The 21,375-nt window shown below is 37.0% G+C and overlaps 1 protein-coding gene across 2 annotated transcripts in view; it reads left to right on the top strand.

Annotated features, from left to right (window-relative positions):
* Window positions 1-21,375, top strand: part of Arhgap15 (Rho GTPase activating protein 15) — a 628,420-nt gene that overhangs the window by 393,076 nt on the left and 213,969 nt on the right. For both annotated transcript variants that reach the window (XM_052182436.1, XM_052182437.1), the window contains one exon: window positions 10,925-11,023. In XM_052182436.1, coding sequence (XP_052038396.1) covers window positions 10,925-11,023 — 99 coding nt within the window. The remainder of the gene's footprint in view (window positions 1-10,924; window positions 11,024-21,375) is intronic.

Here is a 21,375-nt window from a genome sequence, read left to right on the forward strand (position 1 = left end):
TTTCTACTTACCATGGCCTCCAGCAGTTTGGCCCATCTTTTCAATTTCCTGGGTGCTGTCCCACTTCCTAGCCACCCCATGCCAGCCAGCCAACCCTCTAAGCCATAGCTTTCCCTAGAAGCCCTGTGTGTTTTCTATTTCCCTGTATGTTTACATTGCTCAGTTCTCTCAAAAGACATTCATTCAGAGATGTCTCCCTTGGATGTACCACCAGTTCTACTGTTGCTTATCTGTTTCTGATGTCATATTATGTATTAATGTGCTTATATTTTCCTTTCTATAAACACACACATATGTATAATACATATGTATGTATGCATGTATGTATGTATGTATGTATGTATGTATGTATGTATGTGTGCTGTTTAATTATATAGCCCTTTTACTGTTTCTGAAAGACACTGAAAAAATTTTGGATAAATACTTTGAATGGGTGAAATGATATATGAAAATTATTTTATCATTCTCTCTTCTATTGTGATTCAGGATATGTGTGTGAAGGGGGAACAGTTTGGTACAAGCACAGAGTATGAGTCAAAGTTGTTGTTAAAATAAAAAAAAAAAAACAGAATTCCATGCTCACTGTCCTATTGGGTTGGTAAGTTGGAGATACTAATTCCTTTTTGGCTTCTGAACATTCTTGGAAGATCTCATTTCACCAATAATAAAAAAGCACAGTTGGGGAGTGATTCCATGCACGCTGAAATGAACAGAGACCTCATACAAGGACACTCACCACAGATCTGTGGGAAGTAGACACTCCTAGAAGCCTAAAAAGGGAAAGCAAAAACTGTACAAGCTACAGGGAAGAACACTGCATTTCCATCAGTGTGGCAGCTAGCTTTCATCAAAATACACCCTTGCTCTGCTCCTGTCAGAGAATGCTACGGGCACAACATCTGTCCATCTTCAATGAAATCTTCATCCTCACAGTCTATACACCAGAGTGGAGACCACCACACTGTCTAGGCAAATCTACAGGTCAATCCTTCCACAGTGGATACTGTTATTGTCTGCCATAGACTGTAGAGCTATGAGGTTTAGCAGACTAAAATGGACATGAATGAACAATATGACTGAACTAGCAGATGCAAGGTATATACATAGCCTTTGGAAATGCCTGCCTATTTACAGTTTAAAATACTGAAAACTTGGAAACATCCATTTTTTTCTTGTACTTGTCTCTCATGCCAAAAGTCATAAGACAATTGGAGGTTCACTATATACTAGAGGTTCAGCAGAAAATCATCTTAATATTTTTTATTTGTAGACCAAAATGCAGTTCCTTATACTTTTAATCAAAGCCATAAAGTTTGCAAGAAAGTTAAACACTTTCTGAAGCACTAAAGAGATATGCGATAGAACACTCATATTTCAGCACTAGATAGACATCTGTATTCCATACAGACATAAAGTCCAGGCTCACCTACTTTCCATACCATCTCAGTAAAGTTTAGAGGCTGTTCAGAGTGATGTGTGTATTGTTATATTGTGTTTGAAGAGAATAACATGAAGCAATGGCAAGAACTGTGATAAGAGAAATATAAAAAAGTGAACAGTGGCTGCCTAAGCATGAGCTGAACAATGGTGATACATAGACATGTCAAAGTATGTAGAGGAAAGTCCACAGTGATCCCTACTACATGAAGAACTACAGGCAACTGAGGAAGACTCAGAGTGAGGGGAGCAGTATTCTCCAGGAAAGAACATACCAACTGGTTATCTAATACCAAGTGGTTAGCCCAGAAAACACACATACAAGGAATGTTATACAACTCCAGAGGTTATATTTAGAAAGATGTATGTGTATACACACACATCTATGTATGTAATTACAGTTAATAAAGAAAGAGGCCATGGGTTTGAAAAGTATCCAGAAGGGGTACATGGGTTTAAAGGGAAAAAAAGACAAGAGAAAAATGTATTAAATATTATTATAATCTCAAAAATAAAAAATAGAAAGAAATTAAAATAAAGAATTCATTTAAACTGCTAAGATTACATGATAAGGATATTATCTGTATATTGCACTATCCCCTTCATCTCTCTTATGACAGTATATTAAAAAATATCATTTGAAATGTAAATAAATATATCAATAAATTAAAAAAAATATCTGCTTGTGCGTAACATTCTGGAGAAAAATTCAAGTGAATGTGACCTTCTTTGAAAGCAAAGAGGGCTACATGCTTTCTCTCCTTGTATATATTGTATTGCATGATCTCAGTCACTGAAGCATCCTTCACTGAAGCTAATGTAATTGAAATTTGGCATTTCTACACTAGGGTTATCATTGCTGCTTGTGTATAAACATGGTATTTCTCTAGTTTCATGGTTCATGATGCCTTGAGCATTTGATCTCAAAGCACCTCTAAGTCTAATCCCTTAGACTATATTCGTTGTGTTCCTTCCATCTCTACTCCTCAGTTTCTTGGATAAGCATCTGCTTTCCTAATATAAACACGGTGTTGTAGGTTTCTCAAATGTGGGGAACTGATCACCTCAATAAATACACTCCAGTTCAATGATCATCGTCTGCTTAGCTTCTGAGCTAGGCAGTCCAGCCTGTAGTTCCTACTTTCTGCCTCCCTCTCCACTCTTCACAATGTGTCATCCTCTGTGTTTTAGTGGCTTGCCCTCCTGAAAACAGAACATCATTTTGAAAAGTGTGCGCAGACTGTCTTCTAGGTAAATGATGGTAACACTGTCACATTATTTGAACATTTAACTGCATGTATTGAGTAGTTCTCCCTCGTAGTTTTGATTCATTTGGAATCTAGCTGACAAAGAACCCATTACTGGGTGTTCTTCCCATAATTTGTCAAAAAATATACAGCAGAAGGGAGGGAGAATGAAGCTAATTTGTAGACTGGGGGACTTAACCTGGTTATGATGATGAACTAACTAAATCGGTCAAAAATTTGAGAGCTTAAAGATTAAAACCCACCATTCTCAAGTTTAACTCTAATTCATTATGTAAACAACATGATTTATAAATGCAGTCATGTGGAAGTTCTATTTATTTTTCTCACCAAAAGATGCTTTCAATGAAAAATCACAGAAAATGGATTTTCTCCAAACAATGTGTTGCCTGCCACCCTTGGTATAAACGCTACAGCAGTAGGCTGGAGATATAATGATCACACTTGCCAAGGCCAGAGACGTTTGCAGAGGATTCCAAAAATATTGACACCTCAGGCAAGAGGCCTTTTCTAAATACAAAACAAAAGTTGTTAAGACAGGAAGAAAAGATTAGCAGTGAGCCCACAGATGGGGATGTAGGTGGGGAGTTAGGAACTCGGGGTTCTGGGAAGGCTCCCATTTTTGAATATCCATAAGGAGGAGGAAAGCAGAAATGATCCTTAATGGTGTGCCAGGCAACGAGCACGGAGTTTAGGGGCAAAGCTGGTCATGTAAGCTTGCCAAGAAAAGAAGATTTCTCCTCTTTCCCTCTCCCTTGTCTACACTATTTTAAGGCAGAAAGTCAAACACTTTTCTGTAATGTAAAGGTTCTCCTTGGAATGTTGAACTCTGGACTTGGGCAGATCTGCAGATGGGAGGTAATTCTAAATTTATTCTTAGCTTTGATAATATTATTTTTCATCAATCTATATGATATTCTTTCTTTGATAAGATTTCCGAGTCCTCTGAGATGACTGATTCATAACTTATGTTGAAGTCCAATGCCCTGCTGAAGATTATATTCAGTTGCAAATTCATAGATATTGGACAGCCCAAATATGTAAGATTATGAAAATATTCTGATTACTTAACTGCCTAATTCAGGGATATGGATTTTGTGGGGTGTGACTGAACCTAGGAACATGAACTCTTGCATAGTTTCATAGTTCTCATTCCACGCTGCTCTTCACTTTTGCCCTAATTCTTCTATATATCCTTTCAGAGAGATTTGATGTGTACAATCTGCTTCCTGACCTGTACCCTCTGGAGAGGTAGAGATCCCACGGAGCCATTTTGCTGATCTTGGACCTTTATGTTGTAATTGTGTGTTCTTTTTGCAATCTCCTGGGAAGTGCTATGCCCGTGCTTTAGTCACAATCACAATAGTAGCATACAGAAAACAACTTGAAGAAATGCTATCAAGATGAGTAGAGGGGAACCTTTGTAATTTAGGACTTGGGAAGTCTCAGTGCCATGGGAAAGGTATAGTTGCTGTGGATAGCTTTTGTGCATATGTTCCATTTTGCCAATTTCTTACACAAGTAGAATTGCTCCATTCACATATTCATCCCATACAGCCAGCTCATAAGAGGCTGTGAAAACCTCAGCATTTAACTCTAGGCAACTTCATAGTTCAAATCTATAAAGATGTTACTATTATCAATCTCTCTATATCTGCATTTTAAATTTCTTGAAGAAGGCCCCATTTTGATTCATAAGACAGCCTTAGACCCTGATGGATCATGTGGGATCTGAGATCCTTCACTCCAGAGCAATGCATTCATGAGCAAAGACCATAAATTTTAAGAAGGACACAAGTAATATGAAAAACATTAATTGATCTAATAACTACTGAACTCAAACACTTTCTACTGAAATTTAAAATATTTAGGTCTGGGGAGGTCATTTTGCTTTGTTTTGTTTTATGGCCTAGGGCATTATAGGAAGAAGCATAGATTTTTTTATGGGATACCCATTTTTCTGGATGCCTCTGTAAGTGGCAATAGTACACTTCCTCCACTCTCATATGTCTACCTAGTAGTGTACATCCTGAGCCACTCAGCAATCAAAAATACCCTGGAGTTGATTTTGCTATCTACCCCAAGCCAAACACCATGTCCTACATCCTTGTCTATCTAACTCATCTCTTCTTCATCTTCTTCCCAAGACTTCACCATACCATTCGATTTCCATTGTTATGACTATCCTAAGATGACATTTCTTTACAATCACCCATATCTTAAAAGTTGTCAGAAGCCAAAGACAGCTTCTCATGTTTGTCTCCATCACTTTCAAGTTCCTATCTGCTTTCCCACTTCTCAGGCTTTCTGAACAACAACAACAACAACAACAACAACAAAAACTGGGAAAGGGGGAGGTTGCCATTTCCTGTTGAATTTTGTTACATCCAACAGGATGCAACTATATCTGCTTCCCATACTCAGTGGGTCAGGAGTCTCTTAACTTCTGGTTCATTTTCATCTTTTGTTGCTCATAGCTTAATCTTTGTGACCAAGAACAACAATTTAGTATCTATGACTTCATTTTTTTTTTGTCTTTCAGTAAAATTAGTATCCTAATAGCATCCCCATCAATGCAATGAAGTTTGATTAGCAAGTTAAAAATGTAGAATATGCAGATGGGCCCAAGTCATAACATTTCACCTTATATTTTTCAACTTTTCAATAGGGAAAAGCAACTTATAGTCAGTGGGAGCTACTACAGTGCGGGGCAGCAACCTAGAGCCATGGACCACAGTTAACACATGAGCAGAAAAGCAAATGGAACTCCAGAAAGAACTACGTTGGCAAGTTCTGGTGTCTGGCAGTTCAAAAAACCCACGTTAACATAAGATATCTTCTCTCTTAATAGTATTATTATTTTTTTTGGAACTTCATACGTTTGCCTCGCTATCATTCTTCCCTTCTCCCTGTCCAACACCCCCCCAAGTTCAAGATCTCTTTCAAATTGTTATTATTACATGTTATGATGAATTGAATGAGGATCTCACCTCCCATTGGCTCATATATTTAAACACCATGATTGTTTATTCTAATATTTTAATTGTATATTTTAATATTGTAATTGTATATTTTAGTGGGACTACTGTGAAAGTCTTGTAGGAAGTGTGCATTAAGCTATAGACACTTCCACTTCCAGGCTCTCTACTATCTGGGATGTAATAGTCAATAAATGATGAATGAATGAGTGATGAATGAATGAAACTTTGCATCCTCTATACTATTCAGTGTATGCTAGGTGTCCACTGATATTTACTGAAATGAGTTGGATTGAATTAGAAACACAGAATAAGAAAGGCCATAGTATTTTATAAGGTATAACAAGAATAAACATTAAGGTATAAATAACTTCCTTTGGGATTTATACATATACCGAATTAAAACTCAGCATATCCTTCCTTATTTGTGGCTAATATCTTGTTTTATACTTTTCTCTCTAGTCTCAAGCTACTTCTTGTCCTTTTCATCTGACAGCACAAGTTAAACCATATTTCACTATAAACCTGAACTCCAGTTGAAGTTGAATCAGTGAGCTATTGCTGAATAACAAACAGAACTTTGCAGTAAATAATATAATTGTGTACAGTGAGGGTGTATCATGTGTGACTTAGAACAGGTCTGGCTGGGCAGGCCTGCTTTATATGCAGTCCTGTTGAACTTCTAAACATTGGGTTGAGTTCTGGATATACATGTTTATTCTAGAATAGAGGATGACAGAACAGTAGCTAGCCAGGGAAGATTTCCTTTGAGGAACACCAGAGAAAAGAAAAGCTGAATGGAAGATTGCAGTACTCACTGAGATTTTCATCTGGAACTGATAGATTCCTGTTCGCATCACATCACATACACCAAGCCGCCTGCAGACCAAGCCCAGGGTCAGGGACTATGAGGAGACATAACTGCCATGTACTCTAACAAATGGAATTTTATGGTCACAGGGTAGGCAATATAAAGTCACACTCTAACTTCAAATAGAAGTTAGATGAAGTTCTGAAAACTGGGCACCTCACTTCCAGAAGATCCTGCCATACCACTCCTGGGCATATACCCAGAGGATTCCCCACCATGTAATAAGGATACATGCTCTACTATGTTCATAGCAGCCCTATTTATAATTGCCAGATGCTGGAAAGAACCCAGGTATCCCTCAACAGAAGAGTGGATGCAAAAAATGTGGTATATATACACAATGAAGTACTATTCAGCCATTAGAAACAATGAATTCATGAAATTCTTAGGCAAATGGATGGAGCTAGAGAACATCATACTAAGTGAGGTAACCCAGACTCAAAACGTGAATCATGGTATGCACTCACTAATAAGTGGATATTAACCTAGAAAACTGGAATACCCAAAACATAATCCACACATCAAATGAGGTACAAGAAGAAAGGAGGAGTGGCCCCTTGTTCTGGAAAGACTCAGTGAAGCAGTATTCGGCAAAACCAGAACTGGGGAAGTGGGAAGGGGTGGGTGGGAGGACAGGGGGAGAGAAGGGGGCTTACGGGACTTTCGGGGAGTGGGGGGCTAGAAAAGGGGAAATCATTTGAAATGTAAATAAATTATATCGAATAAAAAAATTTAAAAAATAAAATTAATTAATAAAATATAAAAAAATATTAAATACTCAAAAAAAAAGAAGTTAGATGAAAACCAAGAATGAAACAAAATCTACACCGTTATTCTGACTTTGGTATTCACATCTTTCCTAGACTCTGTATTGCCTCTTTAGCAAGACATGGGTGTCTACTCAACCCATCCTCTGTGCCTCCATGCTCTTTATAAACTATCAAATAGACCTGCCATAGGTATAAGCATGATCTAACCATAGATAAAGTACAATTATGGTTATAATACACACTTCACTATAAAAAAGTCAAGCAACCTGCTAATGTTATTCCATATTAGTTAGGATGCCTTTGCCTGCAAGTAGTGCACAATCCTGTTTAAAATATTGGTGTATAAGAAATCTAGAGAAGGATCTCATGGTTGGTATATAACATGTTCCATTGACTTCTTTTGTAAAGCATGTTAGCCATTGTTTTATAGCTTGCCTCATAGTGACATGAATGTCCAAATTGATCTAAGTGCAATCACAAGTGATGTTTCAAGTGGGAAGAGGAAGAGAAAATATCTCTTTCTTGACAGTCTTTTCATAAGAGTGGAAAGGAAAGTCTCTGGACACACCCCAAGTCACTTTCCTATGTTGCTTGTCCAGACCATCCCATCATCCAAAAGTGCAGGATGTAGACTTCAGTCAAGAATAATCTTGGGTTATATCTTATGAATTCTATAACATTTCTGTTGAAATACTGTGATTTTGTGTGCACATAAATATGTATGTGTGTAGATGTCTGCATGTTTCTTTTACTGTGTAGAGATCAAAGGAAATTTTCTAGAAGTTCTTCTCTACTTCCACTATTTGGATCAGAGGAATTTTTCTTAGGTTTGGGCTATGTGGCCAGCCTGAGTAAATTCTAGGAACAAAAAAGGAACTAATAAAAGAATCACTTATTTGTAGGAGATCATTAGTATCTGTCAAATAACTGAGCCTAGTTGACAAAATATAGGATACATCATATTACAATATTCATTTCCTTTACAATCTTAGTTCATCAAGATTTCAAATAAGCTCTGAATTTTTACTGAATGAAACACCCTGGTCAGATTGTCATTCTCTCAAGTGTTGGCATATGCTATCCTCCATCTCTCCAAATGCCTCTTGCTTCCCTTTCTTAGCTTTCTACTCGATCCCAGCACTTGGAAGGCAGAGGCAGGCAGATTTCTGAGTTTGAGGACAGCTTGGTCTACAGATTGAGTTCCAGGACAGCCAGGGCTATACAGAGAAACCTCATCTCAAAAAAGAAAAGAAAAGAAAAGAAAAGAAAAGAAAAGAAAAGAAAAGAAAAGAAAAGAAAAGAAAAGAAAAGAAAAGAAAAGAAAAGGAAAGGAAAGGAAAGGAAAGGAAAGGAAAGGAAAGGAAAGGAAAAGGAAAAGAAAAAGAAAAAGAAAAAGAAAAAGAAAAAGAAAAAGAAAAAGAAAAAGAAAAAGAAAAGAAGGAAGGATGGAAAGAAAGAAAAGAAAGGAAAAGAAAAGAAAAGAAAGAAAAGAAAAGAAAGGAGAAATTTAGCACCCACTTCATGACAGCATCTACTTTCCTTAAATGACTTCCATCCAAAGTAATTCTCTGTCTCTCTGTCTCTCCCCCTCCCACTATTTCTTTCTCTTTCAAGTATGAAAAGACATATACATATTCTGGAGGGCATCATTCTTACCACTCAACACCTTTCACGATACTTGCTGTATCAACCTTACAATATTAAAGAAATCCCAGTATGTATATTTACAGTGTAAACTGCCTAAGTGCCTGCTTTGTTGTTGTGCAGATAGAAGTCAATCAACATTTGTGCAATGGGCGTAAATTACAAAGTCTACTAATAGGTTTATATGTTGTAGTAATGTTTCCTCACTGTGACCTCTAGCCAGTGTAAAATATTTAATCTGAAGTCCCAGGCAATTTTTCTTAGGTAATATTTATGTCATTCTTTATTACAGGGATGCTTACCGTTTGGAACAAATCTTTGCTACCTCATCAAGTGTTCAAAGCATATACAATTGTTTGCCATTTCTTTATACTATCTGGGTTTTGACTTTATCTTCTTCCTGTCTCTTATATAAACACATGTTTCCACATCAGAGTGTGTTATTAATAGTACATTAGGCTAACTTGATTCCCTCCATGATGTTTTTACTAGCACACCCCAATACATTTTCCTAGGTAATAGATGTAAATCCAGCTTCTTTGAGATCTCAGTTTCTTTATTTTCAAAATACCTTGTCACTTAGCGGCATAATATATTTTCTCTTCATATCTGTATGTGTAAATTTCTTTTTTTAACAATACCCCTACTGACAATTCAAAACAATTTAGTTGAACTTCCATTATATATAAACATTGTGTGAGTCTTGGAGACACATAGTAACTGTATGACCCTGGCCCTTCTGGATTTGAATTCTAAACAAGTTAAACAAACTACATCATCAACATAGGTCTAACATGTCAAGTGGAGATAAGCCCCATCCCCAAATAAAACAGAGATATTGGTACAGACAATGGAGTTGAGTGGCACTGATCTTTGAGAGGTGGCTGGAAAATACTGTGGGAAGAAGTATCTGTTAATGAATTCATCCTTTGATCAGCTCAGAGCCCTTATGGTCCAATCACCTCTCAGTACTACCCCCAGCTGGCACTTTCAATGAGTGAATCTTCAGAAGACAGTTTAAATCCAAGCCACAATCTTCATAATCATAAATGCAAAAATGCTGCTCAAAAAAATCATGTCTTATTTTAAATGAAAGGGGAGAGCTGAGATCTCAGAGCCCAGTCCAGCATTAGTTCATAGAAATGACCTCTGAAACAAATGGATCTTCAAAAAATGAGTCTGAGGACTATTATCTCTACTACCCTCTTGTAGAAACTCACGTATGTCATAGCTCCAACAAATAAAAACATTTTAAATCACTTTAATATATGTCTTAAATTCGGTTTAACTTTGTTTGCTTTGATGATGCTGGGCCATTTTGAACATGAGCTTTGTTTTCTGCTGTATCTGTTGAACAACCAGAGAAACTGCTATGCTGGGAGTCTAATGAAGGTGACACAGGAAAGTTCTGAGCTGAACTTGCCAAAAGGTGATATTTAAATCTGACATGAGGGTGGGCATTCAAGACAAGAGAAACACTAAAGAAATACTGTATAGTACTTCCATTGCTATTCTCTACCATCAATATTCTAATATCAAATATTCCTGCAGAATGAATGCCTTAAATATACTGGACAAACTGTCTTCTTGATAACTGCTGATAAACTTCTAAACCATGCAGGATTCCAGATGTGATAAGCTTAATTATTTCATAGGATCCACCTCAGCTCCTCCACAATATTTCAGAGACAATAGAGTTCGGTCCCTTAGAGACTATAATTCACTCTTTACCCACGCCTAATCAAGGACCATGTTATTTTTCTTACCCAGAGATCAGGATCTATTCCACAAAGAAGGGACACACAATCTTTATACACCCACCATAGACACTTTGATATTAAAGCAAACGTCAATTTCTCTGCAAGATGAAGATCTCAGTATTGGCTATGGAAGTAGAATCAAATTAAAGAACAACGCAGGCTTGGATTTTAATGAAGCTCATCTTTGTTTCATTTGCAGATCAAATTTTTGGCTCTCATCTGCACACAGTGTGTGAACGAGAACATTCCACAGTTCCATGGTTTGTAAAGCAATGCATTGAAGCTGTTGAAAAAAGAGGTGGGTGACTGAATGTGCAGTGTTGCTGAGTCCTCCGAACAGCTAGGGCTCAAGTTCAGGGAACCACTTGCTTTCTCTGGGAAGCCATGCAATTAAAACTTGACTTTTGTTAATCGGTTAGGAGGATCAGGTTTCTTATTAACTTTAGTTTGTTTTTACAATGGGGACATTAGCAATTTTCACTAATGTTCCATGTTTTTTTTTTCGTTTAATATTTTGTCTGTCTGACATACTGTTGAATCAATTGCAAACTTCTTGTTTCCAAGCCAGTGGTAAAACATTCATAAAATATCAGCACTCGCAGTGTTAGAACCCTCTCACATTCATGCTGGTAGACGTGCCAGAACAATTTTTTGGTAAGCCCCCAGCATCACCCAAGTGAAGTAAACAGCGTTTCTACTTACAGATAGCGATACGCCATCTTCCACATGGTTCTGTTCAGTACAGATTACAGCTAAGTGGGTTTCCTGGAACAATTAGCAGATACACCTCCAGTGTTAAGATGACCTTTGACTCTTCTGTTTCAACATTCTGTTTTTCATCTGAAATTATTTCATCTCACTGAAGAGAACAAAACAAACCCCAATTGACTCATCATTTCTAGGCTAGTTTATCTGTGGAGTGTTTTTCCTTCGAACTATGACTTCATTCATTCAAGGTCATTTTTCCTGGAAGATACACACTGTAAATGCAGAATCTTAAAAAAAAATGTATTAAATAAAAAATGTGAAGCTTCATCACCATCTGTTACAAGTTTACAACATATTTTCAGGATCTAGGGGAATATATATCAAGTGAAAGATAGAGGTGTTTGCAGAGGAAAGGAATAGCTGAACCTATTCTTATTTTCAACACCTATTTCTTGAAACAATACAACCAAAAGAGGGGGGAGGATATTCAAGTGCTCTGCTCCAAAAAGGCCATTTTAATTCTCTCAGTGTTACCTGGCTTTATTATAGAAGCATAATAAAAACGGCATGCAATTTCTAACTCCTAGAAATTCATACTTTAATTATACAGTAAGGACAGCCTTGGGATCCTATTATTCCCGTATCAGTAGGGAATGAAAGAATAACAAGAGGGGAAGGGGTGGGTAGGGACCCAGATAAAGATAGTGACTGTCAGAAAAGCACATCAACAACAAGGAGAAGTGCTGAGGGGCCGGAGAGCAGGAAACAGTTGCTGTAGAATAAGCACCAGAAGTGTCTAGGAGGAATGAAGCTGATTGGAATTTAGAGAGAAATGTGTTTTTATTGCATGTTGCAATTTCATTTAATTTATAGTTACCTATCTTAGGAGTAAATATTATTTAATAAATACTTAGAGCCAAAACGGATCAGTGAGAATACTGTTATCATTTCCAATAGCTAAACTATCATGATTTCCAAGAAATCTTCATTCACTTTTAAATACTGAGTACCAACGGTATGAACATTATTATATTAGATCAAAAATCCAAATAGGCCATCGGGGGAAGCCGTTATATAGTAAGATGTATGCACACAGGAAGAAGAGCTTATGTCTCCTGATTTGTGAGCCTACCTAAGGCAAAATGAAAATCCCTGCTAAATGTAGCTTTGCAATGCACAGATACCATAATATCATAGAATAGAAAGTGTCTATAAATAGGAATTGTATCTGCGCCTGGCATTTTCATGGTGATTTTTAATAAAGTAAGACGATGTTTCTGCTGACAGGGGCAATCATGACAGCATTATATTTTATTGTCCCAATGTTTACTCTCAAAATGAATTTGTAGATCCAGCACTAAACAGCTGCTAATCGCACATATGATTATTAAAATAATTCCTGAGCATTCTAATGAAACTCAAAGACACTTTATAATTCTGCAAATCAACTGGCAATTCAAAGCACTTTAACAGTGCTAACTTAAAGGAACTCCATGGATATGTTCAATAAACCATCATAGGTACAAGATAAAGGTCTCACATCAGTGCAAGATTTATAAGTGTGTACTCTTGATTACATGTTTTATGATCGTTTTGTTGGATTAATATTCTTACATTTATCCACCAATTCTGTTTACTTGAAGTGTAGTTTTTACTAAATTTTGGCATATTGAACCTCAGGACAGAAATGATTTATGTGAATCTAAATCCAATATTCATGCAGGCTTCTGGTGGCATCTGATGCAAAGTTGGTACTAGGAAGTAGCCAAGGAAAGCGCCAAGTATCTCAACATGGCTGGGGCTCAGCATGTCTGAAGTGCTCCTTCTAATGGCCAGATGCTCCTCCAGCCAAAAATCTCAACTGCACAGTCATGGGAAATGCTATGGGTTTATTCTAGGAAAGACCCTTTTAATGAAAGCTGTGTTCACTCTCCCAGTCCTGGGTAAATTGCCTCTGTGCTCATGGTATGGGCACACCGGCTGTTATAAAAAGGGTTTGGCTCCTTCCTCATTTTCTCTTTGTGATTCTTTTCTTTAAGGTATCTATAAAACTCAAGTTGTGCTTTTTAAATGCTTCTTACATATTTGATATATATAAGAACTGAAGCTTAGCAGGGCAAACAGTCTCAGCATTGTTTCAGCCTCCTTCTCCCAGTTTCCTTGCTGCTTGAATCTCAACAAACCAAATTTAGGCACCTGAGGTCTCCCCAAAAGTTTTACCCAGTGACTAGCAAGAAGTGTATTCTTCATTCACTTTCAGTTAAGTGACATGAGTTACATTTAAATTTCCCACGTTTGTACATAACTTAGAAAAAATGGTTTTAAGAGAACTTCGTAAACCAACTGGAAAATGACTTATTTGGTACAGTCATTGGTCTCAGTTGAATTCCCTAAACCATGTTACCCTAAACCATGCTGTCCTCCCCAGCCATTTGGAATATGGCAGGTTCAACCATTTTTGACATTGTCTATGAAGCTTTAAATAAACTTCTGCACAAAGGATCACACTGATTTTTGCAGATTGCAGCTGCCTCTCTCTGTCTTACTTTCATAGTTGAAGACTCTCTGTGGGATACCCTAACAGACCAATGACTTTCTCAACTTGAGTTTCTTCTCACAGAGATATGTTGGATATTGATGAATGAAGAAACAGTCACTAGATGTGTATTGTTCAGTACAGTGTATTGTACAGTAACCAATACTGTAGAAGAAATAGACACTAAACATGTGGACAAAGCACAAACTGTGCTAAGTGCTTTGGGAGGAAAGAAATGATATAACAAGACAGAAAACCATAAAAAAAACAGAAAAACAAAGAAAGATATATGCTTTATAGTGGTCTGTCAACCCGTGAATCATAAACACATGGTTGTCTGCTTTCATGTCCTCACAGGACCAAGGTAAGTTTAATTTTTTTTCTATTCACAAAGCTATTATCTTGACCCACTGACCCACTGACCCACTGTGTGACCATAATAAGAGAATGAGCCAGCCATAGGTGATACCTGGAAAGTCAGGCTTAAATAGAAAAAAAAAAAAAAGATACACTGTACCAGAGACTTCTTTTATAGAGAGATAAAATATACTAAATTGATGAACATAATTTTACCCAAAATATGTTTTTGTATATCAAGTACATTTCTTTATTTTTGCATTATTTATTTACTTACATTTCAAACGTTATCCCCTTTACTGATTCCCACCCACTCCAGGAAACCCCCCTATCACATCACCTGCTTCCATGAAGGTATGTCCCCACCCACCCACACACTCCAACCTCCCTGTCCTCAAATTCCCCTACATTGGGCATGGAGCCATCACAGGACCAAGGGTCTCTTCTCCCATTGAGGCCTGACAAGGCCATCCTCTGCTACATACACAGATGGAGCCATGGGTCCCTCCATGTGCACTCCTTGGTTGGTGGCTTAGACCCTGGGAGCTCTGGCTGGTTGATATTTTGTTCTTCCTAAGGGGTTGAAGCTTCAGCTCCTTCAGTCCTTTCTCTAACTCCATTGAGGACTGAAGGACTGAAGGACTGAAGCACCCACACTTTGGTCTTCCTTCTTCTTGAGCTTCTTGTGGTCTGTGAATTGTATCTTGGGTATTCCGAGCTTTGGGGCTAATATCTACTTATCAGTGAACACATACCATGTGTATTCTATTGTGATTGGGGTTACTTTTCTCAGGATGATATTTTCTAGTTCCATCCATTTGCCTAAGAATTTCATGAATTGTTTTTAATAGCTGTGTAGTATTCCATTGTGTAAATGTACCAAATTTTCTGTATCCATTTCTCTTTTGAAGGACATCTGGGTTCTTTCTAGTTTACTGCTGTTATAAATAAGGCTGCTATGAACATAGTGGAGCATATGTCCTGGTTACACATTGTAGAATATTTGGGTATTGTATATACCAGGAGTTGTATAGCTGAGTCCTCAGGCAATACTATGTCAAATTTTCTGATGAACCACCAAACTGATTTCCAGAGTGATTGTACCAGTTTGCAATCCAGCAATGGAGGAGTGTTCCCCTTTCTCCACATCCTCATCAGCATCTGCTGTCCCCTGAGTTTTCATCTTAACCGTTCTGACTGGTGTGAGGTGGAATCTCAGGGTTGTTTTGATTTGCATTTCCCTGATGACTAAGGGATGTTGAACATTTCTTTAGGTGCTTCTTGGCCATTCGATATTCCTAAGTTGAAAATTCTTTGTTTAGCTCTATACCCCGTTTTTAATTGGATTTGATTCTTGAGTCTAACTTCTTGAGTTCTTTGTACATATTGGATATTAGCCCTCTATTCGATATAGGATTGGTAAAGATCTTTTCCTAATCTGTTGGTTGCTGTTCTGTCCTATTGACAGTGTCCTTTGTCTTACAGAAGCTTTGCAATTTTATGAGGTCCCATTTGTTTATTGTTGATCTTAGAGCATAAGCCATTGGTGTTCTGTTCAGGAAAATTTTTCCTGTGCCTATGTATTAAAAGCTCTTTCCTACTTTCTCTTCTATAAGTTTCAGTGTATCTGGTTTTATGTGGAGGTTCTTGATCCACTTGGACTTGAGCTTTGTAAAAGGAGATAAAAATGGGTCAATTTGCATTCTTCTACATGCTAACCACCAGTTGAACCAGCACCATTTGTTGAAAATGCTGTCTTTTTTCCACTGTATGGTTTTAACTTCATTGTCAAATATCATGTAACCATAGGTGTGTGGGTGTTGCAGGATTTTCCCTGTCCAATTACATTAGTGCAGAGGAGGTCTGTGATTGGAAAGGAAAAGCGAGGCTGCACTAAGAGTTGCAGAAACAGAGAGCTTCTCAGACAGGAAGAGAAGAAGGAAAAATGGAGGCAGACATGAACGAGTGTCATTTGAACCAGTCAAAGTTATGATATCATAAGGTTAGAATAAATGGATAAAGCTTGTATCATTATCAATTGGCTCTGCAATTATTGTATTGGCATCTTGTAAATTGTGTGATTTTATTGATACATAATTCTGATTGATTAACTATGAACTTTAAGTGTTTTAATTCTACTAGGTAATTGGGTGCTTTGATGGCTGACCACAACATGTGGGTTCATTTCTAGGTCTTCAGTTCTATTCCATTGTTCTTCCTGTGAATCTCTGTACCAATACCACATAGTTTTTATCACTATTGCTCTGTAGCTTGAGGTCAGGGATGGGGATTCCCCTAGAAGTTCTTTTATTGTTGAGAATACTTTTCACCATCCTGGTTTTTTGTTGTTGTTGTTGTTATTCCAAATGAATAACAAAAGTTGGCAAATTGCTCTAACTCTAGGAGGAATTGAGTTGGAATTTTGGTGGAGATTACATTGTGATATTATTTGTGACTATTGTAATGAGTACCATTTCCCTAATTTCTTTATCAGTTTATTTATCCTTAGAGTAGAAGAAGGCTACTGATTTGTTTGAGTTAATTTTATATCCAGCCACTTTGCATTTTGTGGTCACTTAAGTGTACTTTCATATCATCTGCAAATAGTGATATTTTGACTTCTTCCTCTCGCATTTGTATCCCTTTGATCTCCTTTTGTTGTCTAATTGCTCTAGGTAGAACTTCAAGTACTATATTGAATAGATAGGCAGAGACCAGGAAGCTTTGTCTAGTCCCTGATTTTAGTGGGATTGTTTCAAGTTTCGTTCCATTTAGATTGATGCTGGCTACTTGTTTGCTATATACTGCTTTTACTAAGTTCAGATAGAAATTCCTAATCTTTCCACAACTTTTAATGTGAAGGGATGTTGAGTGTAAGGGAATAAAACTGAATTTTAAAATTATATAATAGGATTGGCATTCACTGTTCATAACATGATGTGATAGCTCATTGTTCCTTTAAGATTACACTTCTGGTACCAACAGCTCAGCATGCTAAGAGGATACCAAGAGATCTGTAACACAACAATCTGAATATACTTGACACTACTGAAAAAATTTTGCTTGAAAGACTTACTTGACATTGTGTGCTTCTTTACCACAATTTTTTTTTTAAAAAGTTGTTTTATTCAGTGTATGTGTGCCTATGTCTGTGTATTCCTTAGTGTGCATGCCAGAGCATAGCATGGGTGCAGAAAAGAGAATTCAACTTGCAAGAATCAGTTCTCTCCTCTCTTATGTGCTACCCTGGGGTCTAACTCAAGTGCCCAGGCTTGGAAGCACACAGTCTTACCCTATGAGCCATCTCAGCAGTACTACCATACTGTGTGTGTGTGTGTGTGTGTGTGTGTGTGTGTGTGTGTATGTGTGTGTATGTGTGTTTATGTGTGTTTGTGTGTGTGTGTGTGTGTGTGTGTGTGTGTGTAGGGGGGGTCCTGTGTATGTGATTCCCACATCTCCCACATTTGATAATTTGAGATACAAGCTGGTTTTCCGAATGTTTCAGCAGTTGCTAATCAACAAGAAGGTTGCCCTTTCTGTATTTTTTCCCTCAAACACAAAAATGCTATGACAGGAATGAAACACAAGTTGCATACTTGACTTACTGCCCAGAAGATACCCTGGGATCCATAACATTGCTTAAAGATTTAAGAAAGACCTTTAGTCCACTTCTGAGAAGGTCTTTAGCCTCAAAAGCTTTATCTCTCAACTGGACTTCGTGGCAGCTGTTATATTTTTTTTTGCTGTCACTTGTTTGACAGGATCCAGTTATAGGTTCCGATGTCTGTTTAAAGAAACAAGGAGGCTGTTGGCTCTAAAATCCCCCCATTGCTTGTGTGATCAGCATTTTCCCAGGCTTTTCTACATAGTTTGCCAAGCAAAGGGACTGACCTTTTGTAGCAAACACTTTTTCATTTCAAAATGCTCACTTTGATTTTTGTCCCATTTTATACTCATTCCAAACTGTTTACAACCCACTAAAAATGACTGTGAATTATATGTTTGTATAATGGATTCCTTTTGTGGTCCGAGTGGAATGTTTACTTTGAACAATTAGTTATCTTAGGGTAGACTATAACAAGTTGAAAAAAAAGAATGGGTAAAGTTATTATTGTACCTTAACTGTTTTTTAATTCCTTGTGATTATATGAAATTTGAGAGACTGTCACTTTAACTTGAAGTTTTATGTGTTCATATTTGCTAGTACCAGGATACCATGAGAAACATGAGGATACTTATATGACTTAGAAAACTTCACAGTGTGGAACAGAGACAAGTAGATGAGAATTTGCCGTAAACATATTGCTGTGCATATTACTTAGGGTACACATGTGCAAAAAATTATTGGATAAGCAACAGAAATGATGATCTAAATATTCTGCGGAGCTATATGAAGCTTGTCCTTGTTAATATTCTGCTACTTTACTCAGTGAACCCTTCGGTCCACTGAGATCCTACTGAGTACTTTGGTAAAAAAAATAAAACTTGACATTGTTATTTCCCATTGCTTGAAATCCGGGCCCCTAAAGTGCAGATTGTATTGCCATAACTAGACAAGTCTTCTCCCAGCCCTGCTAACTTTATTCTCATTCTTTTCTACTTTGAAATAATCTATGATAGCTAGATCCAGACATGCACTAAAGGCTGATCCATCTATGAAAAATGTGCAATTTGTACTGCTTGGTTTCTGACAAGAGTCTTGCAAACTTTTATGATTCCATCCTCTTCCCGAGAGACTTCTGCTTCCTAGTTTTATAAGCAGTGAGTGAAAAAAACCAGTAATAAAAACAAAAACAAACTGATAAAAATTACATGCTTTAAACAAATCTAGAGAACAAGATAAGCAGTTTTTCTTTGTCTCTCGAGAATATTTGTGGACTTGACAAAAAAAAAATGTCCCTAAGGGAGTAAGCTATGTTGGTGTTTGTTGTTTGTTTGTTTTGGTTTGGTTTTTTCCTCACTTTTATGTCTAGAGCTGAGTGTCCGCATGCACTTCAATGCGCAGGATCCTCAATGAGGCTCATGAGAGTATGCTGCAAATTAACTTAGCTTTTCTTTCTGAGTTAAAATTAAGACCAGTAATTTTTTTCTTTTTTTTTTCTTTTCTTTTTTTCTTTTTGCGTCTTGGTGTTTTGTTTTTGTTTTAATGCAACCACAGAGACAGCCACCTTCCTGACAGCACTGTTGTGCTAGATCCAAGCTGGAGCTGGCTCTCTCTGGCAGTCAGGCTGGGGCCTCTGTGTCTGTAAGAAAGCCACACTGAGGGCTAAGAGGGAAGACAACCCAAACAGAGTAAACAGGAAAGAACCAGTAAGAGTATAAAAGAGAAACCAGGAAGGACAATAGAAAGAAATCAGAGATGGCAAGGTGGGGGAGTTGCAGTTGCGGGTGGGGGTAGGTTTTGCAAAGACAAAAGAACTTGTGGATGTGGTAGGTCTGTGAGTTCTGAAAGGGCGGAGCACAAGGTTTTTTCATACCTAGCAAGTTCCCCGAAACTTGCTTTTCTGTCTCAGAGAAATTTGTCCTTGCTTTGAAATGACGGATAGTTCCATCTTGCAATAAGCAGTATGTCTTGGATCTTCACAATTTCTGCGTACAACGCTGTTATTAATTAATTTGCTCTACTTATTAGTGGCACTTAATTAAGTTTATCTCCACTTAGCAACATATAACCATCTTGTTATCAAAAGGAGCTTAAGCATTGCAGAAGTTAACATGAGAGTGGACATGCAGTTCAGTTACCAGAGAAGCTTGGTAAGGAACACAGCAGTGTGCCTCTGCTCACAGCCCATCGGCTGCAGATATTCCCACACTTTGAGTTCAGACTGCAAAGGAACAGTGTCTCTTCCCAGATAAAGCGTGGGTCTAATTTCTAACATTTACCACAACTCTTAATCCCCATTCTGGAATTTAGGATTTTAAAATACTTTCCACTGGAGTCACTTGGTTTGAAGCCAAAATTAAGGCCCTGAACAATTAGCCTTTTATTACAGATGGAGGGTTTAAATAGAATCAGCATATCAAGATGCAATACTCTAAAATGTCTTATAGTGGTGTCATTTTATAAAGTAAATTCTTGGTCTGGGAGTTTCTATTATAAGGACCTATATTCTGAAGTTAATAGTTCAACCATTAAAAGTAGTCGAGCTGGGAGCTGGCAGGATTTTTTCGCCTGGAAACAAATGTTTACAAAATTTGAAAAAGAGATTATATTTGTTTGGAACACTTTCAGGTTTTCAATAATCAGGAACAAACATAATTATTATAAGACAGTCAAAAATTTTCAGATATTTGTTGTCCTGGGAATCAGAAAAACAACATGACCTTACAGGGTTTTTGTTGTCTTCTGTTTTTAATTCTTATTACATGATGAAAACTGACTCATTAAAAAAATATAAAAACTCACAACACTGTCACTATGCTTTGGGAAAAAAAAAACTTTTGTTTCTGCTAGAAGAAGAATATATAAATTCTACTTAGACAATCCTTGGGCTTAACATATTAAAATTGTGAAGTCTTAAGTTGATTTGGGAAGCATTGAATAAAACTAAAATTTATAATTTTTGAGTTTCCCTGTGACTAATATTCCCTTTAAAATTAGTAGGAAAAGATGATCTTTCTGATTCCCATTTGCAATAATTTATAATAATTTATTAATAATCTCTCCAATTTGTAAATAAATTATGTCCAACAGACACATCAATATACACACATATAGCAATAATATACACATATTCTGGGTAACAGTTTTGCACTAGCCTGAAGCATTGAACATTAGATACTTTCCTTTGATATTGTATAATTCCTTTAATGCTGTACTTTGTTATAATTTTCCTGTCTCCCCCAAAGATTAATGTCTCAATGATTCCTTGATTCCTTTAAATTCTTTGGAACGTTATTTTATAGTTTAGCAGACTATGAAGTTAGTAAGTTTTTTCTTAGGTTAAAAATAATCTCTTCTAGTTTAATCTTTTCACCTAATTTTATACTTTTCAGACCACTTCCTATTTTCAGTTCAGAAAAAGAAAAACAATCAAGCAAGAAAAAAA

This window comes from Apodemus sylvaticus, chromosome 5 (genome assembly GCF_947179515.1).
Source record: "Apodemus sylvaticus chromosome 5, mApoSyl1.1, whole genome shotgun sequence".
NCBI lineage: Eukaryota > Metazoa > Chordata > Mammalia > Rodentia > Muridae > Apodemus > Apodemus sylvaticus.